Source organism: Bubalus kerabau, chromosome 6 (genome assembly GCF_029407905.1).
Source record: "Bubalus kerabau isolate K-KA32 ecotype Philippines breed swamp buffalo chromosome 6, PCC_UOA_SB_1v2, whole genome shotgun sequence".
NCBI classification, from domain to species: Eukaryota; Metazoa; Chordata; class Mammalia; order Artiodactyla; family Bovidae; genus Bubalus; species Bubalus kerabau.
Window position 1 is genome coordinate 81,660,751 of NC_073629.1, and position 20,551 is coordinate 81,681,301.

General features: G+C 39.1%; 1 protein-coding gene across 20 annotated transcripts in view; it reads right to left on the reverse strand.

Moving 5' to 3' along the window:
* Window positions 1-2,327: 2,327 nt before the first annotated feature.
* Window positions 2,328-20,551, reverse strand: part of UBE2U (ubiquitin conjugating enzyme E2 U) — an 83,375-nt gene continuing 65,151 nt past the window's right edge. For 4 of the 20 annotated variants that reach the window (XM_055585614.1, XM_055585613.1, XM_055585611.1 and 1 more), the window contains 3 exons: window positions 20,305-20,386; window positions 9,614-9,708; window positions 2,328-3,304 (listed from right to left, as the gene is read on the reverse strand). In XM_055585614.1, the coding sequence (XP_055441589.1) occupies window positions 3,129-3,304; window positions 9,614-9,708; window positions 20,305-20,386 (353 nt within the window). In that variant the 3' untranslated portion in view covers window positions 2,328-3,128. Of the gene's footprint in view, window positions 3,305-9,613; window positions 9,709-14,299; window positions 14,920-16,720; window positions 17,257-18,098; window positions 18,239-18,514; window positions 20,153-20,300; window positions 20,387-20,551 lie in introns of those variants that run through there. The other 16 variants (XR_008715898.1, XM_055585616.1, XM_055585606.1 and 13 more) reach the window with 12 other exon arrangements.

Consider the following 20,551-nt stretch of genomic DNA (forward strand, 5'->3'; position numbering starts at 1 on the left):
GGGAGAGTCAGATGGGCAAACATACAACAATATAACTGCACACACCTACACACACTCTATGGAGAGTCTGGGCTGGGTATGCGGTGTGCAGAGAAGATTTTGTGGAGATGATACGTGAATGAGTTTCAGGGGATGAAGAGGAGTTGATCAAGTGAGGATGGGAAAAGGCATTATGGGAAGAGAAAATAGCATAAGCAGAGGCAGGGAAACAGGAAAGAGTATGTTACACGTGGGAAAGCAGGAGTTCAGGCACAAGGTGGGGAATTGTGGTGGATGAGGATGAAGAGAGTGGGTGAGGGCTGACGTGATGCACATGGTGATATGGACCTTATCTTTCAGGCAGAGATTCTCAGAAGAATTTTATGTAGGTGAATGATGTTATCAAAAAAAACTATAATCTCATCTATTGATGAAAAGGCATTCAAAATATACAGTGACGGTGAGGACAGGAATGAGTAGATGGATTTAAGACATTGAATGGACAATATGCTAAATCTTGGGGATCAACAAGCCATAAATGAAAGAGTGAAGTCCATAGTAATTCCCAAGTTTTTATTTTGTGGTTATTCCTTAACTGAAAAAAGAAGCATAAGAGGCAGGAGGTAGTCTGCTGGGGGTGGGATGAAGAGGAGGAAATGAGTTTAAGTTGGGCTTGTTGAGTTGAGTTTTAGGTACACTGGAAAGTTAAAGCAAAGGTCTTTTAAGGCACGTAGAAAAAAGTCAGAGAATAAGAATACACATGGGTGGTGCAACTCTCATAGTGGCAAGATGTTCAAGAAAAATGTGTAGAGAGCAGCACTGGGTTACAGCCCAAAAGAACCTTCCACCAAGAGCTAGGAGTACAAGGAAAATGCATATTGAAGACCCAGAATGAATGGTCAGTGAAGGTAACTAAATTAACTATCCTGTTCTACTAACTAAAGTATCTATTACAAAAACTTGTTCTCTCCCCACTTCCCCCCACCACCCATTTTCACCCCCAGGTCTTCTGGTTGCAAGAAAGGAAAGTACCAAATGCAACTACTTTGCCCTAAAGAAAAGATTAGAAATAGACAGGATAAAATACACTATGAGACAGCTGATATCACAGAAACATTTTTGATTGACTGCCCTGTCCAGGACTTCTTGCTAACTGCTGTTTATCTGTTGACAATTCACATGTTTGTCCTCCTAGAGAACTACCAGAGAAGAGTCAGAGGCCCAGCCTCTGTTGTTGTGACCATCAGCAAAATGCACCTTTGAGCTACATTCTGTAGTTTCACTGAGGTATCGGGTAGGCCATGCAATATGGCTCTTTTACTAGATGTAGAAAGAACTGTAATTGCTATGGAGCTGGATGGGGGTTGTGAATTTGACTCTGACTGTACTTTAGCACTGATAAAATAAGGAGAGATCTGAGACAGCTGCTGGAATTGTTTGGTTCTGGTTGGGGAGGATAACAAGATCCAGCACTACAATGTTGAGAACTTATTTTATGAACTACCACAGGTAGACTTGGAAATATCTACTAGCCAGGGAAGTGCCCAGACATCAAAGTACGTAGACAGAGCTTTTGTCTGTTTTCATAGCAACTAAAATCAGTTTCTCTAGAAATAAGGGAGAGACCTATTTAATACCTAGACCCAAGGTAGGATAGATGGATGGATAGACAGACAGATAGGTGGGTAGATAGGAAGACACACAATTTGTGGTGTTTGAGGGAGAACTGTGTTGTGTAGGTAGGTAACCTACAAACTAAGTCTCTTTTTAAAGCAAGGCTGAAACAAGGGTTTCACAGGTGGCGCTAGTGGTAAAGAACCTGCTTTCTAATGCAGGAGACATAAGAGACATGGGTTCATTTCCAGGGTCAGGAAGATCCCCTGGAGGAGGAAATGGCAACCTACTCCAATATTTTTGCCTGGAAAATCCCATGGACAGAGGAGCCTGGTGGGCTACAGTCCACAGGATTGCAAAGAGTTGGACATGACTAAAGTGACTTTGCACTTAGCACATAAACATTAAAAAACACACAGAGAGAAAAGTGATCAATAATATCCAATATAGCCTAGAGGCCAGGTAAGATAAGGCATCTGTTGAATTTGGGAAATATGGAAGTTTTTGGTGATCATAGTGAATTTTAACCTAGCATAAGACAGATTTTATTGTGCATTGCATGCAAACATGAACTAAAGAAATACAGAGAGTCTGTGACGGATTACTATCAGGAAGTCTGAGAAAATATGAATGATATAGTATTGAGGGAAGTGAAAATGCAGGGTCAGAGGTGGAGATGTAGTTTAGGAGAGATTTCAGTGTATTTTCAGGTTGGGGTAACACAGCAAAAATAAAAAAAAAGAAGATAAAGAATAAAGATGAGAATATAAGGGGATGGTTAGTTAAGGTCAAAGAGAAAAGAGAGCATGTCCTCTAGGAGGAAACAGAACAGGAACACTGGTGAACTGGACAGATGACATCCTGTCCCTTGAATATGGAGGAAATAAGATGCTAAACCAGGCAGATGGAGATAAATGTATAGATCGTGTGTGTGTGTGTGTGTGTGTGTGTGTTAGTCACTCAGTCATGTCAGGCTCCTTGCAACCCCATGGACTCCTCTGTAGCTCACCAGGCTTCTCTGTCCATGGAATTCCCCAGGCAAGAATACTGAAGTGGGTAGCCATTCCCTTCTCCAGGGGATCTTCCCAACCCAGGGATTGGACCTAGGTCTCCAACACTGCAGGCAAATTCTTTACCATCTGAGCCCATGGATCCTCTACTTGGGTTAATGTCCAGCCTCTGAAGCTCCTGAGTACTCCTCTCCAATACTAGCCTCTTCCCGATCCAAATCCTGCCAGCAAAAATGTGTGTCTGGTCGTCTAACAACTCTGGATGTAATACCACTAATTGGAAAACCATAATGAATACTGCTGCTTGGCTAACTTGGGGTCAAACAATGAAAGAGAGCTCAAAAAAATCCAAAACAACATATTCACTGATTCACACTTATATTTCTAATTTGTTCTTGCAGTGAGAGGATGAGACAAATTTGAAAAAAAAAAAAAAAAAAGGGAAGCCAAGCTGTGAGAGTCTTCCAGAGTTGCTCCATGAAGCTGAGCTGTGGTTGAGGCTGTTCATTTTTTAAATCCTGCAGCTTAATCTTCCAAAGCATCTGTATCAAGGGAGTTGGTCCAGGCAACCAGATCATCCACTTCGTTTTCCCATGGCTCATTTATGCTAACTTCAACCGGCTTTCTCTTCCACCACTCCTTTTCTTTGTCCTTCTTTGTGACAGTATCTGTTTTAGTTTGTGAATCAGGAGAAGTTTGAACTAGAATGAGAAACACAAAAAACAGAAATTTAATAGACATGGCAGGAAAAACAGTAAAAGAAAGTGTCCCTGCATTTGTACCATAATGCCTAAGATCATCTAAGTGAATGCAAGTAAGCTTTTTAAAGTTTCTAAATTTTACAATTGCAATGAACTTATTTTTCATAAATCATTCTTTTCATTTTGGTTGATCTTCTTATGCTCATATATTTACTGAGCCCCTGCTAAGTGCCAGTAGGTGTACAAGGGAAAGGTGTCTGTGAGTGCTTCACATAGATGTGTGCACACGGATGGAATCACAGGATCTAGGGGAAAAGAGATGTGGGCTCTGAAACACAAGAAGTTTGCTGAAGAGAGGGGGGCAAAGGAGGGAGACAGGACTGCTTTAGATGGAGGACACAGCACAGACCACAGCACATAGGTATGAGAGAGAGAACTTGATGGGTTTGGAGGTAAACAGAGTTGATGCTTCAGTATTTATGCTCTGCCAGGTGCTATGCTAAGCATGGGCTACATGCAAAATATAATTTAACTTATACACAATGCTTATGATGGACAGGTATTATTATCTTTACTTTAAGGATGAGACAATTCAGACTAAGTACCGTGCAGTAACTTGTCCAAGGACATTCAGCTTATAATAGTTAATCATTGGTCCACTGGATCCCAAATCACGGTGTAACCGTGTGTAGACAGTTGAGTGGAGCTGGCTAGTTAGGCTGAGGCCAGGTTAGGAACACCTCATATATCAGGCAAAGAAGTCTCATCTTTCTTGTATCAGTCTCATAAACAGGGAAACAAATTGATTACATTTTAAAAGAATATAGATACAGTATCTTTATTTCTCAATATTTCTACTCAGTGAGGGGAACTTGCTTTCCAGGGATGAACCTAAGTTGGTGCTATTTATGTTCCGCTACCCCTACAATCCCACTGTATTTTCCTCTCTCTGTGTAACTGTTGCCACCTAATTCATTGCCCAGCACGTGAACCAGGACAAATTCTGTCTCATAATAGTTCTGTGTTTATCTCCCCAGTAACAAATCGAATGAACCTTGTCATATTCACTGTCTTCTTCTTGTGCTATAGTCAAGGATTATGAATGAATTGTTCTCTTGATTTCTTTGGTTATTGCAAAGATTTGCAGAGGATTTGAGTTTAGATAGCTACCATTATTCTATAAGAAGCCTGATGTCACCAATGATTGAGTTTTTATTTTTATATTTTAACATTAATCTCTAGATTTCATTAATTTAGAACTAAATTATCTTTTCCTTGAGAAAATCTTTAGGAACATATCATTGGTGGATTAACTATACTTTCTAGCCATGTTTGAGCTGTTCTGAGTTCATATGCTTTTGGTCACAAGAAATACTGTTCAAACCACTTTAAACAACAGAGAAGTGTCTCATCTCATAGAAGAGGAAGATCAGAGGAAGGGCAGGACTGAATGATACACTGGCTCAACGGTGTCATTTAGGACATTCTTTCCACAGCTTTGCTCTACCATGTCTGGTGTTGTCTTCATCTTCAGAGTCACAGTGAAGAGAGGTGTGGTCACTCTAGTACTCATATCAGACACAGCGATATCCAGAGGAAAAATGGAGGCTTTTCTCCAGGGTCTCATTTTTAAAAGTAGGAAAACTACCCCTGCAAGCTCCTAGTGTATTTCCTCTCAGGCTGGTTTGTGAACCTTGCTCCTAAGTGAGTCACTGGCAAGGAAAATGAGATTACTGTGATTGGCTAACAACAGTTGTTAAAGTGGAATGAATATTGGGAGTCAATGACCTTGATTATTTGCCCTCTTAGTTCCTACTCTGTTCTTTTTTTAAAATTAAAAAAAAAAACAAAAACACACTCCCAGGAAGCATAAAAAGAAATTCTGGCTAGATAGCAGAGCCTAATGCAAAACAAACATAAAAATGTTTCCTTGTGACACAGAAAAGGTAAATATTATTTTGAACTTTTTTCCTCCAGAAAATCTTAAGCATTATAAACCCCTCTGAGAAACCTTGGATTTACTGGTTGGAATGAACCAATAACTTTGTTACCACATTAAAATAAGTTACAGAAGCACAAATTCTCATTACCTTATGGTTTGTATGCCTTTCTTGGGATGGATCTTGAAAACTCTGCTTCTTAAAATTTTTTCTAGTCTTAAAATAATTTTGTCCGTGAAGAGACTAAATTTTGTTCTGATTGGTGGGCTCTGGTTTATTGCCCGATGGTTAATTTCCATTCACTTCTGTATCAGCCTCAGTTTAGTTAGAAAAGCAGAGCCCTTATAAGTAATACAAGAATGAAAGGTTTAAGATATAGAAACAGGGATTACACATGTGTGGAAAGACCTGGAACAGTGAAGTCTGGAAGGCCATAGCTGGAAGAACATCACTGCTTTATGTCAGTCTGATTCATTGACATGAGTGGAAAACACCAGGAGTGCAAGGGGAGCACAAGATGCTGCACACAGCTGACCACTCTACATGGGACAGACATTGTGAGCTCATGGAGGTTTCTATGAAGCCCTCACATCTGTAAAGTGAGAGTGTGTGAAGAGTTGCATGAAATTGCTGTCTGAGAAAACTTCCATGTATGATACACACAGCTCCTCAAGAATTATGGCCTCCTCTTTACTCCCACCTCCAAAATTTGAGATAAATTTTTTTCACATTAGCAAATCATGATATGCTAACCCTTCTCTGCAAAAGGGAAGCACAGAGTTCATTTCTTTTCTAGCTGAGTCATATTTCCCTTTGGTATCCTGGATAAGCTCACTCTTGCTACATTATAAACAATCACAGGATCCTAGTGGCATATGACAGCAAGCATTTGTTTAGGTTACACAACTACAGGTCAGCTGACTGTTGGCCTCTCTGAGTTGGGAATGGTTGGGAAGCTTGATTGGGAAGCTTGGTGACCAGAAGGCTAGTCCAGGCATGCTCTTGGGATGATGGCAGAGGTGAAAAAGAGCAAACCAAATTGCACAAACCCTTCCCAAACTCTGAGCACATCAGTTCAGTTGCTCAGTCATGTCCAACTCTTTGTGACCCCATGAATTGCAGCATGCCAGGCCTCCCTGTCCATCATCAATTCCCGGAGTTTACCTACACTCATGTCCATCAAGTCGGTGATGCCATCCAGCCATCTCATCCTCTGTCGTTCCCTTCTCCTCCTGCCCCCAATCCCTCCCAGCATCAGAGTCTTTTCCAATGAGTCAACTCTTCGCATGAGGTGGCCAAAGTATTGGAGTTTCAGCTTCAGCATCAGTCCTTCCAATGAACACCCAGGACTGATCTCTTTTAGGATGGACTGGTTGGATCATCTTGCAGTCCAAGGGACTCTCAAGAGTTTTCTCCAACACCACACTTCAAAAGAGTCAATTCTTCAGTGCTCAGCTTTCTTCACAGTCCAACTCTCACATCCATACATGACCACTGGAAAAACCATAGCCTTGACTAGACAGACCTTTGTTGGCAAAGTAACATCTCTGCTTTTGAATATGCTATCTAGGTTGGTCATAACTTTCATTCCAAGGAGTAAGTGTCTTTTAATTTCATGGCTGCAGTCACCATCTGCAGTGATTCTGGAGCCCAGAAAAATAAAGTCTGACACTGTTTCCACTGTTTCCCCATCTATTTGCCATGAAGTGATGGGACCAGATGCCATGATCTTAGTTTTCTGAATGTTGCGCTTTAAGCCAACTTTTTCACTCTCCTCTTTCACTTTCATCAGGAGGCTTTTTAGTTCCTCTTCACTTTCTGCCATAAGGGTGGTGTCATCTGCATATCTGAGGTTATTGATATTTCTCCCAGCAATCTTGATTCCAGCTTGTGCTTCTTCCAGCCCAGTGTTTTTCTGAGCACATCACACCCCAGTAAAATGCCATTGGTTAAAGCAAGTAGTATGGCAAAGCTCAAAGTCAAGGGTCAAGGGAGTATATTTTGCCCGTGGTGGTAGAACAAGATAGGGAGTGAAAATTCCTGAACAATAATCTAATTGGTCACAACCTCTTAGGTTTAGTATCTTAGCAATAAGATTAGACACAAAAGAGAGTCTACCTCAGTGTCAAAGTGGACATGGCTCAGCACTAAATTAAATGAAATTAAGTGAGTTTCTGGACATTCTTTAAAACATTCTCTCTCCCAGCTCACATTTCTTACTTTTTCTCATTCACCATGAGTTTATCCCCCCTTTCTCCAAAATCACAGGGCTGCTGAAACCATGACAACTCTACCCCATTCGATCATTCATTTGCTCATTTGTTTATGAGCTCTGAATGACTACTCCCTATCACTGCACAGAGAGGTCAGCAGCCCCTTCCCTCAAGGAAGTCATCTTCTATTGAATGAGACTGGCCATAAAGAGACCATTAAAACATGGCATGTATGGTGGACAGACTCTAAAGTGACTTGTTATGGTCTCCACATTCAGCTGTTAACACCTTTGTGTAATCCCCTCCCTTCTGAGTGTGGGTAGGATTTGCTACTTGCTTCTAATCAATGAAATATGCCAAAGGTAATGAAATCTCATTTCCATGATCATGTCACATTACATAAGATTCTACCTTGCTATGTGACTCTTTCTAGAGACTCTCCTTGCTGGGTGGATGAAGCAGGAGGCTGTGTTAGGAAAGCCCACATGGCAATGAACTGCAGGCAGCCTTAAAAACATAGGAAGGCCTCCAGCATACAGCCAGCAAGAAAATCCTCAGTAGTAAAGACAAAAGGGAGTGAATTCTGTCAACAGTTCTGTGTATTCACCTCAGTGAGCTTACAACAAGCAGATTCCCCACTCGAGCCTCCAGATGAGAATGCAGCCCAGCTGACACCTGGATCACAGTCTAATGAGATCCCAACCAGAGGTTCCTGCTACACTGTGCCTTATCTTTGAGCACACAGAAATTGAAATAAAAATATGTGTTGTTTTAAGCCATTAACTGTGGTAATTTGTTACATAGCAATAGAAAACTAACAGAGCATGATAAGGCATGATAGAAATGCTATGAGAGCCCACAGGGAAAGTTTCTTAGAGAAACCTGAGTTGAATCTCAAAGGATTAGGTACTAGAAAGGAAGGAAAAGGAAGCAATGGTCTTTGGGGGGGTATAAGAAAACGGTGCACCTCTCAAATTTTTTTGAAATGAAGACAGGAATAAACAACTATGACCTATTAAGTCAGTGTGGTGTTTATGGTATTAGTAAAACATCAATAAATGATATCACTGGAAAGGCCAACAGATATTAGAGTATTAAGGACTTTGCCTTATCAAAGGGTAGAAATTTTCTCCTGAAGGAAATGATAAACAAGAGGTTTTAGATATACTAAAAACATAAGCATATTTGAGCTATAGAAAGCAGTCTGAGAAAGCATGAACAGAAATTATTGTAATCATCAACTTAACTAGATAGATATGGAGCCTGGGAACAGAAAGTTAGAGACAGGGGAGTAGGACCTTGAAGAATCACTGATTGAAGGTTACTGCCTATGCCTGGGAATTAGATGCGGTTGTGTTTCAAGGACAGGCAACAGCAAAAGCAGTAACTAATAGTTTATAAGACTTCCCAGTTCACAAAGAATTTTTACCTATGTGGAGTCATTTACTCACAAGAATCCTGTGAGGCAGGGAAGGATTTTGGAAACAAATACATATTGGACATTTTCCATGTACCCAGCACTAGCTGAGGATGAAGAAACTGAAGCTCAGAGGTTAAGAGGCTGTCCTAAATTACACAGACCTGCTGGCTCCACCCAAATTCTCTGACCCCAAACATTTTGCTTTCCCTTCTATAGTAGCTGATTTCCGTGATAAATTACGAGCTCCCTCTTCTTGCTTAAGACCTGCCTCCAATCTGCTCCAAATGTTTCTTTGAAAAAACATTAATTCTTAAAAAAAAAAAATACCCAAAACATCTCAACTAACTTATTCCTTTCTTTTTAGCCATATTGCAGTTATCTCTAAATCTAAAATGAGCTCTAGGAGTCAGTTTAGTGTTTTGCTTATTTTTGCTACTTTTATACATTTTGAAATTTAGCCTTAGATTTTCAGTGTATTCACCTATTAAAGGCTACAAAAGCTTGAGAGTAAAACTAATCCTTTTTTTTTTTCAAAGCTCCAATTCTTATGTAAGTAGTTTACTGAATTTATTTTGTTAGTCAGAAAGAGTTAATAAAGCAACTTCAAAAGGAGAACAAAAGATTAGACCTCACATATTTCAACTTATTTGAACTAAACAAAAATTTAAATGCATTAATGCAACTAGTATCTTAGTTCTAAAAACAAAGGAAAACAAATAGATTGAACTCAGTTTACTTGGAGGTATGCAGACATAACTTCTTCCAGTTTGATAATTGGCTTTCTGAGGCTTTATATTTTCTCTAGTAATCCGAGATATGGCAGCAATATACCTAGAATAACAAAAAGAAGAAGCTGTCACTTATGAATATAAATGGAAAGGCCAAACACAATTTCTAGAAAAATAATATTTAAAAAATAACTGTTAACTTTTGATGTCAATGTGTTGAATAAGTTGGTGAGTTTTTTCCCCACTCTGTTTTCTGGAAGACTATGTATAAGGTTTGAGTGACCTATTCTTGAAACTTAAATTAAAAAAACCTATTAAAAACATCTGTACTTAGTTAAAAGAAGAAGAAAAAATTGTCTAATTTCTATGAATTTTGGGAAGTGTACATTACTTTTGAAAAAAATAAGGCCAACAAATCCGATGAACCCAAGGAGCAGAGCAATGAGTTTTGACTATGGTGCCATTCTGAGTATTGACTAATGCAGTGGTAAACTGAAATTACTCTGTATGCGTTTTACCGTCGAAGAGTATCTAGAAAAGTAAACAAATATGGTGTTAGAGTAATATTTTAAGAGTAATAAAGACATCATTTGGTATACCAAGGTATGTTAATTTCTTAGAGCAGCCATAACAAACTACTACAAACACGGTGACCTAAAATAACAGACATTTAATTTCTCATGGTTTTGGAGACTAAAGTCTACAAACAAGGTGTTGGCAGGACCAGGCTTCCCCCAAAGGCTTCAGGGAAGAATCCTTCTTTGCCTCTTCTTAGCTTCCGCTGGTTCCCAGCAATCCTTGAAAGAGCTGACTCATTTGAAAAGACCTGATGCTGGGAAAGATTGAAGGCGGGAGGACAAGGGGACGACAGAGGATGAGATGGTTGGATGGCATCACCGACTCAATGGACATGAGTTTGAGTAAACTCTGGGAGCTGGTGATGGACAGGGAGGCCTGGCGTGCTGCAGTCCATGGGGTCAGAAAGAGTCAGTCATGAGAAACTGAACTGAATTGAGCAACTGAACTGAACTATGAAACTCTAGGTTAATGGACAGTGATGGAGCTGGTGATGGACAGGGAGGCCTGGCGTGCTGCAGTCCATGGGGTCAGAAAGAGTAAGACATGAGAGACTGAACTGAATTGAGCAACTGAACTGAACTGATGAAACTCTAGGTTAATGGACAGTGATGGAGCTGGTGATGGACCGGGAGGCCGGGCGTGCTACAGTCCATGGGATCGGAAAGAGTCAGACATGACTTGAACAACTGAACTGAACTGATGAAACTCTAGGTTAACAATTTCTTTCTAACACTTTAAAACTGGCATCCATTATCTTTTGGCTTGGAAGTTTTCTGACAAGAAGTTATTGGTTGTTCTTATCTTTGTTCCTCTATATGCAGTGTGTATGTGTGTTTAACCTTCATTGCTTTTAAGATTTTCTCCTATCACTGAGTAATAGCAATCTGATTTTTATATGTCTTGGAATGGTTTCTTTATTCTTCTGCTTCTTGGGATTTGTTGAGCTTCTTCATCTCTGAGTTTGTATCTTTCATCAAATTTGGAAAATTTTCCGCTATAATTATTTCTTTGCATATTTTTTCTGTCAGTTTTTTTGGGGTACACCAACTACATGTATCTTACACCACTTAATAATATCCCATAGTGCATTGGGACTTTAAATCTTTTTTTCTCACTATGCTTACTTTCAAGAGTGTTTATTGCTACATTATCATCAATCATTTCTTCTTCAGTATCTAATTTGCTTCTTTCCATATAGTTTCTATTTAAAGTATTTTGCATTTATTTTATCTCTGGATGTTCCCTTAGTCTTTTGTATATCTTCCATTACTTTTCATTATATTCATGATTTTCTTCAGATCCTTGAGTATATTTTATAAGATGTATAAAAGCTGCATTAAGGTTCACACTTACTAATTCTATTATCTCTATCAGTTATGGATCTATCTATACTGATAGATTTTCTTTTGGCTATGAATTATATTTTCCTTCTTTTTTGTACAACTGATCATTTTTGATGGGATGATGGACGATGTAAATTTTATGTTGCCGGGTGCTGAATTTTGTTATTTTCCTTTATATATAGTTGTCCATTGCTGCGGCATGAAGTTCAGTATCTTACAAATCAGTTTAGTACTTCAAGGTTTGTGTTTAGGCGTCCACAGGGGTCCAGAATAGCCTTTACTTGGAGACAAGCTCAGTCCGTAAAGCATCTGTCTGCAGTGTGGGAGACCTGGGTTCAATTTCTGGATCAGGAAGTTCCCCTGGAGAAGGAAATGGCAACCCACTCCAGTATTTTTGCCTGGAGAATCCCATGGACAGAGGAGCCTGGCAGGCTACAGTTCATGGGATCTCAAGAGTCGGACATGACTTAGCCCTATCTTTTTTTATCTTTATAGCCCCATTCCTAATGTATGACCCTTCCGAAGCTTCCATCCAATGTCCTTTGAATTAAGAGTTCTAGCCACTCTAGCAAGAATGCACACCATTTCTAGCTCTGTAAGTCTTGTATGAATTCCAAAACAAAATCATTATAATCTTATTTTCCTCAAAGCAAACATGACTTCAGTTAGAAAACAGTATAACTTGATTTATACCTTTTCTCTCCCAGTGGTAAATCTTTGTCCTCAAAAACTATATAATATTTCCTCTTTCATTTAAACATTTGCCTTTATCTAACTGAAAATATAAATTATAAAAAATCTTGATTGTCACAATTTTAAAATTAAAAATGCAATTAAAGTGAATATAAGGGAAGGTATAATAATTATTAAGTTAAAAATAACAAAAACCCCTAATGCTTGTTCTTATTAAATTCTTCTATCATTTTGGTGGCTCTGTAAACTGTTACACATTCTTGAGAAGTTGCTCTACGTACATAACAAGTGTCATAAAACTTATTACATCCTTCCATCTAGTAACCTGACTTTCAGTAACAAGCTCTAAGAAACTTCTTGGCCTCCTTTTTATCCTTCCCTTCAGGTAAAATGTACACTAATAAGCCTTTGGGGAACCACAGCTGTCTTCAGTCTTACCTTGCTTAGACCAAGGCATAAGCAAATAAACTCTTGCAACATATTTCTGTGGCCTTGGGGAGTGGGGTAGGTTGTTGTAGGGGTAGGCAATGGGGAGAGGGAGAGAGAGAAAAAGAGAAAGAGAGACCACTCTCTCAGAAGTGTTATATGTGGGAGCAGAACCAAAGAAATGATTCCCTTTTTGGCAGGAGGCAGCCTAGTATGTTTCTGAATTGAAACCCCTCTTTCTGAAGAGAGATGGAAGAGGAAGCAGCCTTAAGCCACACTGTCTATAATACAGGAAGATCCATCAGATTCTGTGCTACAGCCAAAGATCCACGGTAAAATCTGGGGGCAACCTTCTGAGAGAAAAACTAATGAATCATATCCATAAGAGATAAACAATAAAGAGTAAAAAAATTCATAAAAAAAAAAACAGCTGAGAGAACTGGGTGTGTTTATTGTGAAAAAGAGAAAACTTAAGAGGAGGAAAGAGAAAGACATTATGACTCTTTCTGAGACTTAAAGGGCAAGTCCACAAAACAGAGGAGCCTTACCTGTGTTGCTTCAAAGGACAGCAGCAGTACTTTCTCATCTGTCACAACGTGCGTGCCTGCTAAATCTCTTCAGTCATGTCTGACTCTTTGCGATCCCATGGACTGTAGCCTGCCAGGCTCCTCTGTCCATGGGATTCTCCAGGCAAGAATACTGGAGTGGGTTGCCACGCCCTCCTCCAGGGCATCTTTCTGACCCAGGGATCGAACCCATCTCTTACGTTTCCTGACGTGGCAGGCAGGTTCTTTACCACTAGTACCACCTGGGAAGCCCCTTCTGCCACAGCAGTCTCCCCTGAATCATGCTTTCTACCCACATCCAAAGCCAAGATGCTTAGTGTCTGAGCTGATGCTCAATCTGATCAAATAAGGCATGCCTTGTAGCATCTGGTAGGTAGGCCTGGATTTGAATTCGGCTCTGTCGTTCACTGAGTGTCTAACCTTAGCAAATTCGTTTTTTGTTTTTTTTTTCTTTTTTTTCTGTTAAAATCTTCTTTATAAGATGGAAGCAATTTCTCATTTTCTGGATGGCTTTGCAGACACATATGTAAAAGTGCATAATAGGTGTTCAAGGAAAGTCTGTTAAATGAATGAAAGAAATTTGGAATAGCTGAATATCACAAGATGTTAGATTTAAGCTTGAAATAAGGAAGATTAGAGCTAATTGAATGTTCCTGAAGTACTGAGCTTCAAGTCTCTAAAAATATCTAAGCAGACACTAAGTAAAATTATTTTTTAAAAGAATTTTTCTCCTCTAATTTTTTCCATGTCTTTATTTTAAAAAGGACATTTGAAATACTCATTCTCTCTTTAACCACAAGATGGCACTCAAGGTTTAATCTTTGGGGAATAAAAAAGTATTTAATTCCTGCTTAAAAATGCATTAAATATATAATTATGTAAACCTACAAAAACAATGTTTAACTTCAATAATTCTGAAAGGATAACACAAGCATACATTAAGTTAACATACCCAGAATAGATACTTTCTATATAACTGGAGAAACTGGAATCAAACATGTTAAAGGATGATCACATATTTTTGTGAGTTAAAACTCACAGTCAAAAAATCAGACACTAAAGGAAATTAGAAACAATGAATATTAACTCCTTTATTTAAAATACAGTACAATTAAGAGTATATTTTACAAATATAAGAAAGTTTTATATTGGTATTTTGATATAACACATGACAATCCATTTTAAAATATGCTTCCTCCTTGGAAGAAAAGCTATGGCAAACCTAGAGAGCATATTAAAAAGCAGAGACATTATTTTGCCAACATAGGTCTGTATAGTCAAACCTATGGTTTTCCCAATAGTTGTATATGCATGTGAAAGCTGGACCATAAAGAAGGCTGAGTGTCAAAGAATTGATGTCTGAATTGTGGTGCTAGAGAAAACTCTTGAGAGTCTCTTGGACTGCAAGGAGATCAAACCAATCAATCCTAAAGGAAATCAACTCTGAATATTCATTGGAAGGATTGATGCTGAAGCTGAAACTCCAGTACTTTGGCCATCTGATGCAAAGAGCTGACTCATTTGAAAAGACCCTGATGCTGGGAAAGACTGAAGCCGGATGAGAAGGAAGTGACAGAGGATGAGGTGGTTCGATGGCATCACTGACAATGGACATGAGTTTGAGCAAACTCAAGAGTCGGTGAACAGCTGGGAAGCCTGGTGTGCTGCAGTCCACTGGGTTGCAAGGAGTTGGATATGACTCAGCAACTGAACAACAGAACCAACAATCCATTTTTATTAAAGGGCTTCCCTGGTGGCTCAGAGGTAAAGAATCCGCCTGCAATGCAGGGGATGCAGGTTCGATCCCTAGGTCGGAAAGATCCCCTGGAGCAGGAAATGGCAACCCACTCCAGTATTCTTGCTTGGAAAACTTCATGGATAGAGGAGCCTGGTGGACTACAGTCCAGGGGGTCACAAAGAGTCAGACATGACTGAGCACGCATGCACAACCCATTTTATACAGAAGAAAAAAGGAACTAATATTGTTTAATAATAGAATTAAAATCGATCCAAAACCACAAAACTTTTCCACAATAGCAGACTTGACTTATGTTAGTAATTGGGTAGGTAGTATTTTTACATGTACCTTAAAAATTTAAGCTTTTAATAAGCACATCTTCATAGGCAAATGGGAAATAAAGTTTCAGTATTCAAAAACAGTATGTGTTTATCAATAACTTTGGGCAAGTTGGTTAATCTCTTTGTGCCTCATTTTTTCATTCAGTTCAGTTCAGTCGCTCTGACTCAGTCAGAGCTCTGACTCAGTCGTGTCTGACTCTTTGCGACCCCATGAATCGCAGCATGCCAGGCCTCCCTGTCCATCACCAACTCCCGGAGTTCACCCAAACTCATGTCCATAGAGTCGGTGATGCCATCCAGCCATCTCATCCTCTGTCATCCCCTTCTCCTCCTGCCCCCAATCCCTCCCAGCATCAGAGTCTTTTCCAATGAGTCAACTCTTCGCATGAGGTGGCCAAAGTACTGGAGTTTCAGCTTTAGCATCCGTCCTTCCAATGAACACCCAGGACTGATCTCCTTTAGGATGGACTGGTTGGATCTCCTTGCAGTCCAAGGGACTCTCAAGAGTCTTATCCAACACCACAGTTTAAAAGCATCACTTCGGCGCTCTGCTTTCTTCACAGTCCAACTTTCACATCCATACATGACCACTGGAAAAACCACAGCCTTGACTGGACGGACCTTTGTTGGCAAAGTAATGTCTCTGCTTTTGAATATGCTATCTAGGTTGGTCACAACTTTCCTTCCAAGGGGTAAGTGTCTTTTAATTTCACAGCTACCTCTACATTTCCTCCACACTCCTGTCCAGAAACCCAGGAGTGACAATCCAGTTGAAGAGGGAAGCTAGGAACCTTGTCATGAGGCTGTGTCTGTATGACAAGTGAAGTGGTCTGACTTGGAGTGTAGGTTGATTTACTGTGGCTTTGAAGGTGGCTGATGGATATTCTTGTGGGTTACATCTACAGGCGTGTGCTTATGCTTGGAGGTGTAACTGTCCACCCCATAGTGTGGCCAGTGTTACATCAGGAAATGAAGAGAGAATGCATGGCATACAGTAGGTGTATCATGTTAGCTCCGGTTTCCTTTGTACTTCAAAGTATGGACAAGGGCAATATTCTTTTCCAAAGTCACACCGAATGTAAAACTTCTCCAGAATTGATAACTTTTATTTAGATAACTGGCTGGCTGACAAGGCTTAGATGACTGCCATAGTTCCTTCCATGACCAGATAAGCAATCACTAGGTATAGGGTATGATGTAAAAGTCATGTTACATGTGCTTAAGTAAGGATAGTCAAAAGAAAAGCTTGCACTGCTTTCCTAGTTTGTAGCTTTCCTTTTCTCTGGAGAAAATAAATATGAACTACTGATTAGATTCTAGGTTCATATTCTTTCCCATGTCTTGGTAGATATAAAGCCTTTTCATGAATAGCCAAAAGTCCGGCAAGAAAGAAAAAAGACCTTAGAAATGAACACCAAACCAAATGATTGGTTCATGAATATTTATGAGCTGTTTATAATGACAGTGAGTTCCTATTAATACTAACTAAAAGCATGTGTAAAACTTAAGAATTTGCATAAAATATTCATGAGAGTCATTTATATTTCCAGTTTTCAATCACTGCTCTATGACTATACCCTTAGAATACCCCAAATATAACCATAATCAGTACATTAGAATGGGCCCCAACATTTTACTTTTCCTAAAATTAACTGCCTTCACATTTAATCCTTTTATTAAGTGGGAAAACAGGGTACGTATGTATCATTCAACTTACACGAATCAAGTGCCTACTAGTTGCCAGGTACCAGGCTAAGTGCAGAGAATACAAAGCTACATGAACAGTCCTGCCCCGATCATTCTGCATGAACAGATGAATTTCCCTACTACAGGCACCGAAAGAGACAGGGACAGAGCGCTGCAGAAGGACAGGATGGGGGGACATGGGAGCCTGAAGCAGGGACCGTTCCACAAAACACACTTGAGTTGGATCTTCATGCCATCCTTGTGGGGCACTTTGCCAGGCTGAAGAGATAACAGGACAGAGAAGGGAAAAGAACCATGAGTAGAGTAGGATTGAAATACATGTGGCCTTGAAAGGTGTTGATTTTTGGTTTCTAGACTAAGAAAATTTCAACAATTTTACATGTTTCTATTTTTATTCTCTAAAAAGTTGGGGAACATGGGCTTTTGTCAGCCCCTCTCCTTGGGAACTAATATTTACTGAAGGTCCATATGCTAACACTATGTGGTTTTTATATGTACGATCTCATTCAAGAGATCAAATGCAAAACCACTTTGCAAAGTAGGTAATATCTCATATAACAGATAAGGAGATAAGCTCAGAGAGGGTAAGAATTTGCCCAAGATCCGTCTGACAATATAGCCCACCCCCTTACCTCATGCTGCCCAGAAAGGAAGAGTTTCCATGTGACAATTGATCTAGGGCCACAGTAAGGAAAAGATGAATAATAGTGAACCTCAAGTGGGGCGTACTTTACATGTACCAGATACTGTTTGAAGCGTTTTACATGCACGTATCAGTATATTTAATCCTCACAATCTCCTTGGGAGGTGGGTAGAGTTATTACTGCCATTTAATAGATAAGGAAACTGAGGGACAAAGCAGTCAGATAACATGCCCGAGGTCACAGAGTTGGTAACTGGCAGAGCCAGGATTCAGATGCAAAAAGTCTGGCTCCCACGTCCCTGCATTTAAATGCCTCACTTCCCACTTTTTAACTCAAACCAAATCCTAACTTGAGACTCTGCTGGGAAAGATAACCCAGGCAGAAAGCACAAAGTGGTGAAAAGATCCTATGTTCCCAAACAATAGGGAAGAAAAAAAAAAATTTAGGGTAGCTTACGAATCAGTCTTGATTGATGGGGGGATGGGAAGACAGTAGGGAGAGGGCCACGAGGCAGAAGGGATAAGTCTTTTTCCTGAACTTTGTAGATGAAAGACTCTCAATCTGCATTTTCTGGGTTTTTTCAAAGGGAAAATTTCCTTGTGAGGAAAGCAGTTTAAATATTAAAATATTAAATATTAAAAACATAGAGATGCATAAGGTATTATATTCCATGTACACATAGACCAACTACTCACTTGCATAAATTCCCAAAAATTTTACTTGAATTTCGTGAATTGACCACTTTATTATACCTTATATATTTTGATAAACAAGATTTTTATTAATTATTTTTAAAAATGGATTCCACCATACTTTATATTTTTGCATGCAATAAAATTATGTAGATAAATATATCTTTTAAACACTTTAAATATTGTTTAAATCAATGTTTTGTTATCATCTGATCTAAATATATTCTCATCAACCACCAGATGGCATAAGGTGTGAGAGTTTTATTCTGACAGGGTTAACCATGCACATGATAATCTGACCTATAATTTCAAAATAATGTATTTTGGAAAATGTTCTAGCACTCCAACAGCTCACAATTATTTCAGCCATATGGGAGAAGTGGGTGGATAAGGTGAAAATGACATTGTCCTACTCCTTCTACATTTTGAGTTCTCTGGGACTGGCCTTACATAATGAATCAATAATCAAACAAATACAACAAAGTAGTTCTGTCAGAGGAAATCGAAAAGGAAGTCATGTCAAAGCAAAATTAACCTTATATTCTACGTAGGTTTCTTTAAGCGAAACTTGAAACATGCCTTCCAGAAAAAAGCACAAAAACCATGCTCATACTTCTTCAACTTCTGCTCCGTAAAAACTTTTCTAATGCTTGCAATTTACCCTGAAAGCAGAAAAGTATCTATCTAATGTAAAAGCTTTTCTCCATTTTGTCTCGAAGGAAGGCTGATGCAGAAACTGAAAAAAGGTCTCCAACCGAAAAACTTGATCTGAACTATGATATCAAAGGACAGGAAAGTCTATTTTAAGAGCCTTGGTTTCTACACAAATTCATAATAAGCACACTATTTTTATTAATCCTGTATTTTCACCTAGTAAAGAGGTCACAATGCTAACAAGGAGCTAAAAAATGAAATAAATACAAAAAATAGGAACTGTAATTCCCCTAGCTTTGTGGTAGCACATTCACTGCATGCTTTGAAATGAACACATCAGAATAAATGATCACTACAACACAGCCAGTACCACAGAACGGAGATGGAATCTGTGCTCTAACATGATGAAGCAAAAAACCTGCCTTTGGAAGTCACAAGACCAAAGCTGAGATTAAGGTCCCTTCCTTGATGTGGTCTAAAAGTAATTCCAAAAGATACTGTCACAATTTAACATTGTATTTAATTACATACTTCCTCATTAATTTAATATACTTGGCTCCTGAGTGAATAATCCTTTTGTGAAAGAGGAAAAGGTATTTGAAACTATGAGAAAGATGAAATGCTAACTGGTGATCTATACAGATGTGAGAGTTGGACCATAAGGAAGGCTGAGCACTAAAGAATTGTTGTTTTTGAATTGTGATATTGGAGAAGTCTTCAGAGTCCCTTGGACTGCAAGGAGATCAAACCAATCAATTCTAAAGGAAATCAACCCTGAATATTCATTGGAAGGACTGATGCTGAAGCTGAAACTTCAATACTTTGGCCACTTGATGAGAAGAACTGACTCACTGGAAAAGATCCTGATGCTGGGAAAGATTGAAGGCAAAAGGAGAAGCAGGTGGCACAGGATGAGATGGTTAGATGGCATCACTGATTCAGTGGACATGAATTTGTGTAAACTCTGGGAGATAGTGGTGGACAAAGGAGCATGGTGTGCTGCAGTCCATGGAGTCACAAAGAGTTGGACACGACTTGGTGACTGAACAACAATGAGGATGGAAACAAGAAAATTAACAGGAAAAGTATTGTGAGATCCCTTCACGGTGGCTCAGGTCCTGTCTCCATCTTTGGAAGCCAGTAGATAGCAAAGATATTTCCCACCTGGGTTCATATGAAAGGACAAAATGATACTTAGTTTTGTTCAGGTTTTAAAGAAATTCAATGGGCTTCTTCTAATAGTTCAGTTAGCAGAAAGTGAATAATAGATATTTCAGGTGCACAGTAAAATATTCTAGGCACTTAAAATTACTTACCTTAAACTCCATTCTTTAGTATGTCTTAGATCATCTTTCCTCCAATTATAATACTGTTTAATGAAATTCGGATCTTTTAGAACTGAAATTGGAACAATTTAAAAAGGAGCTATGCATACATTCTTTAACAACAGTTCAAAGTTTAAAATAATTCATGTCTTAAGTTGGTATGAGGCAATAACACATACTATCATAGTTCAAGTCACATTACAATCCTCAGACACTTTCCAAATTCTTTTTACTTAAA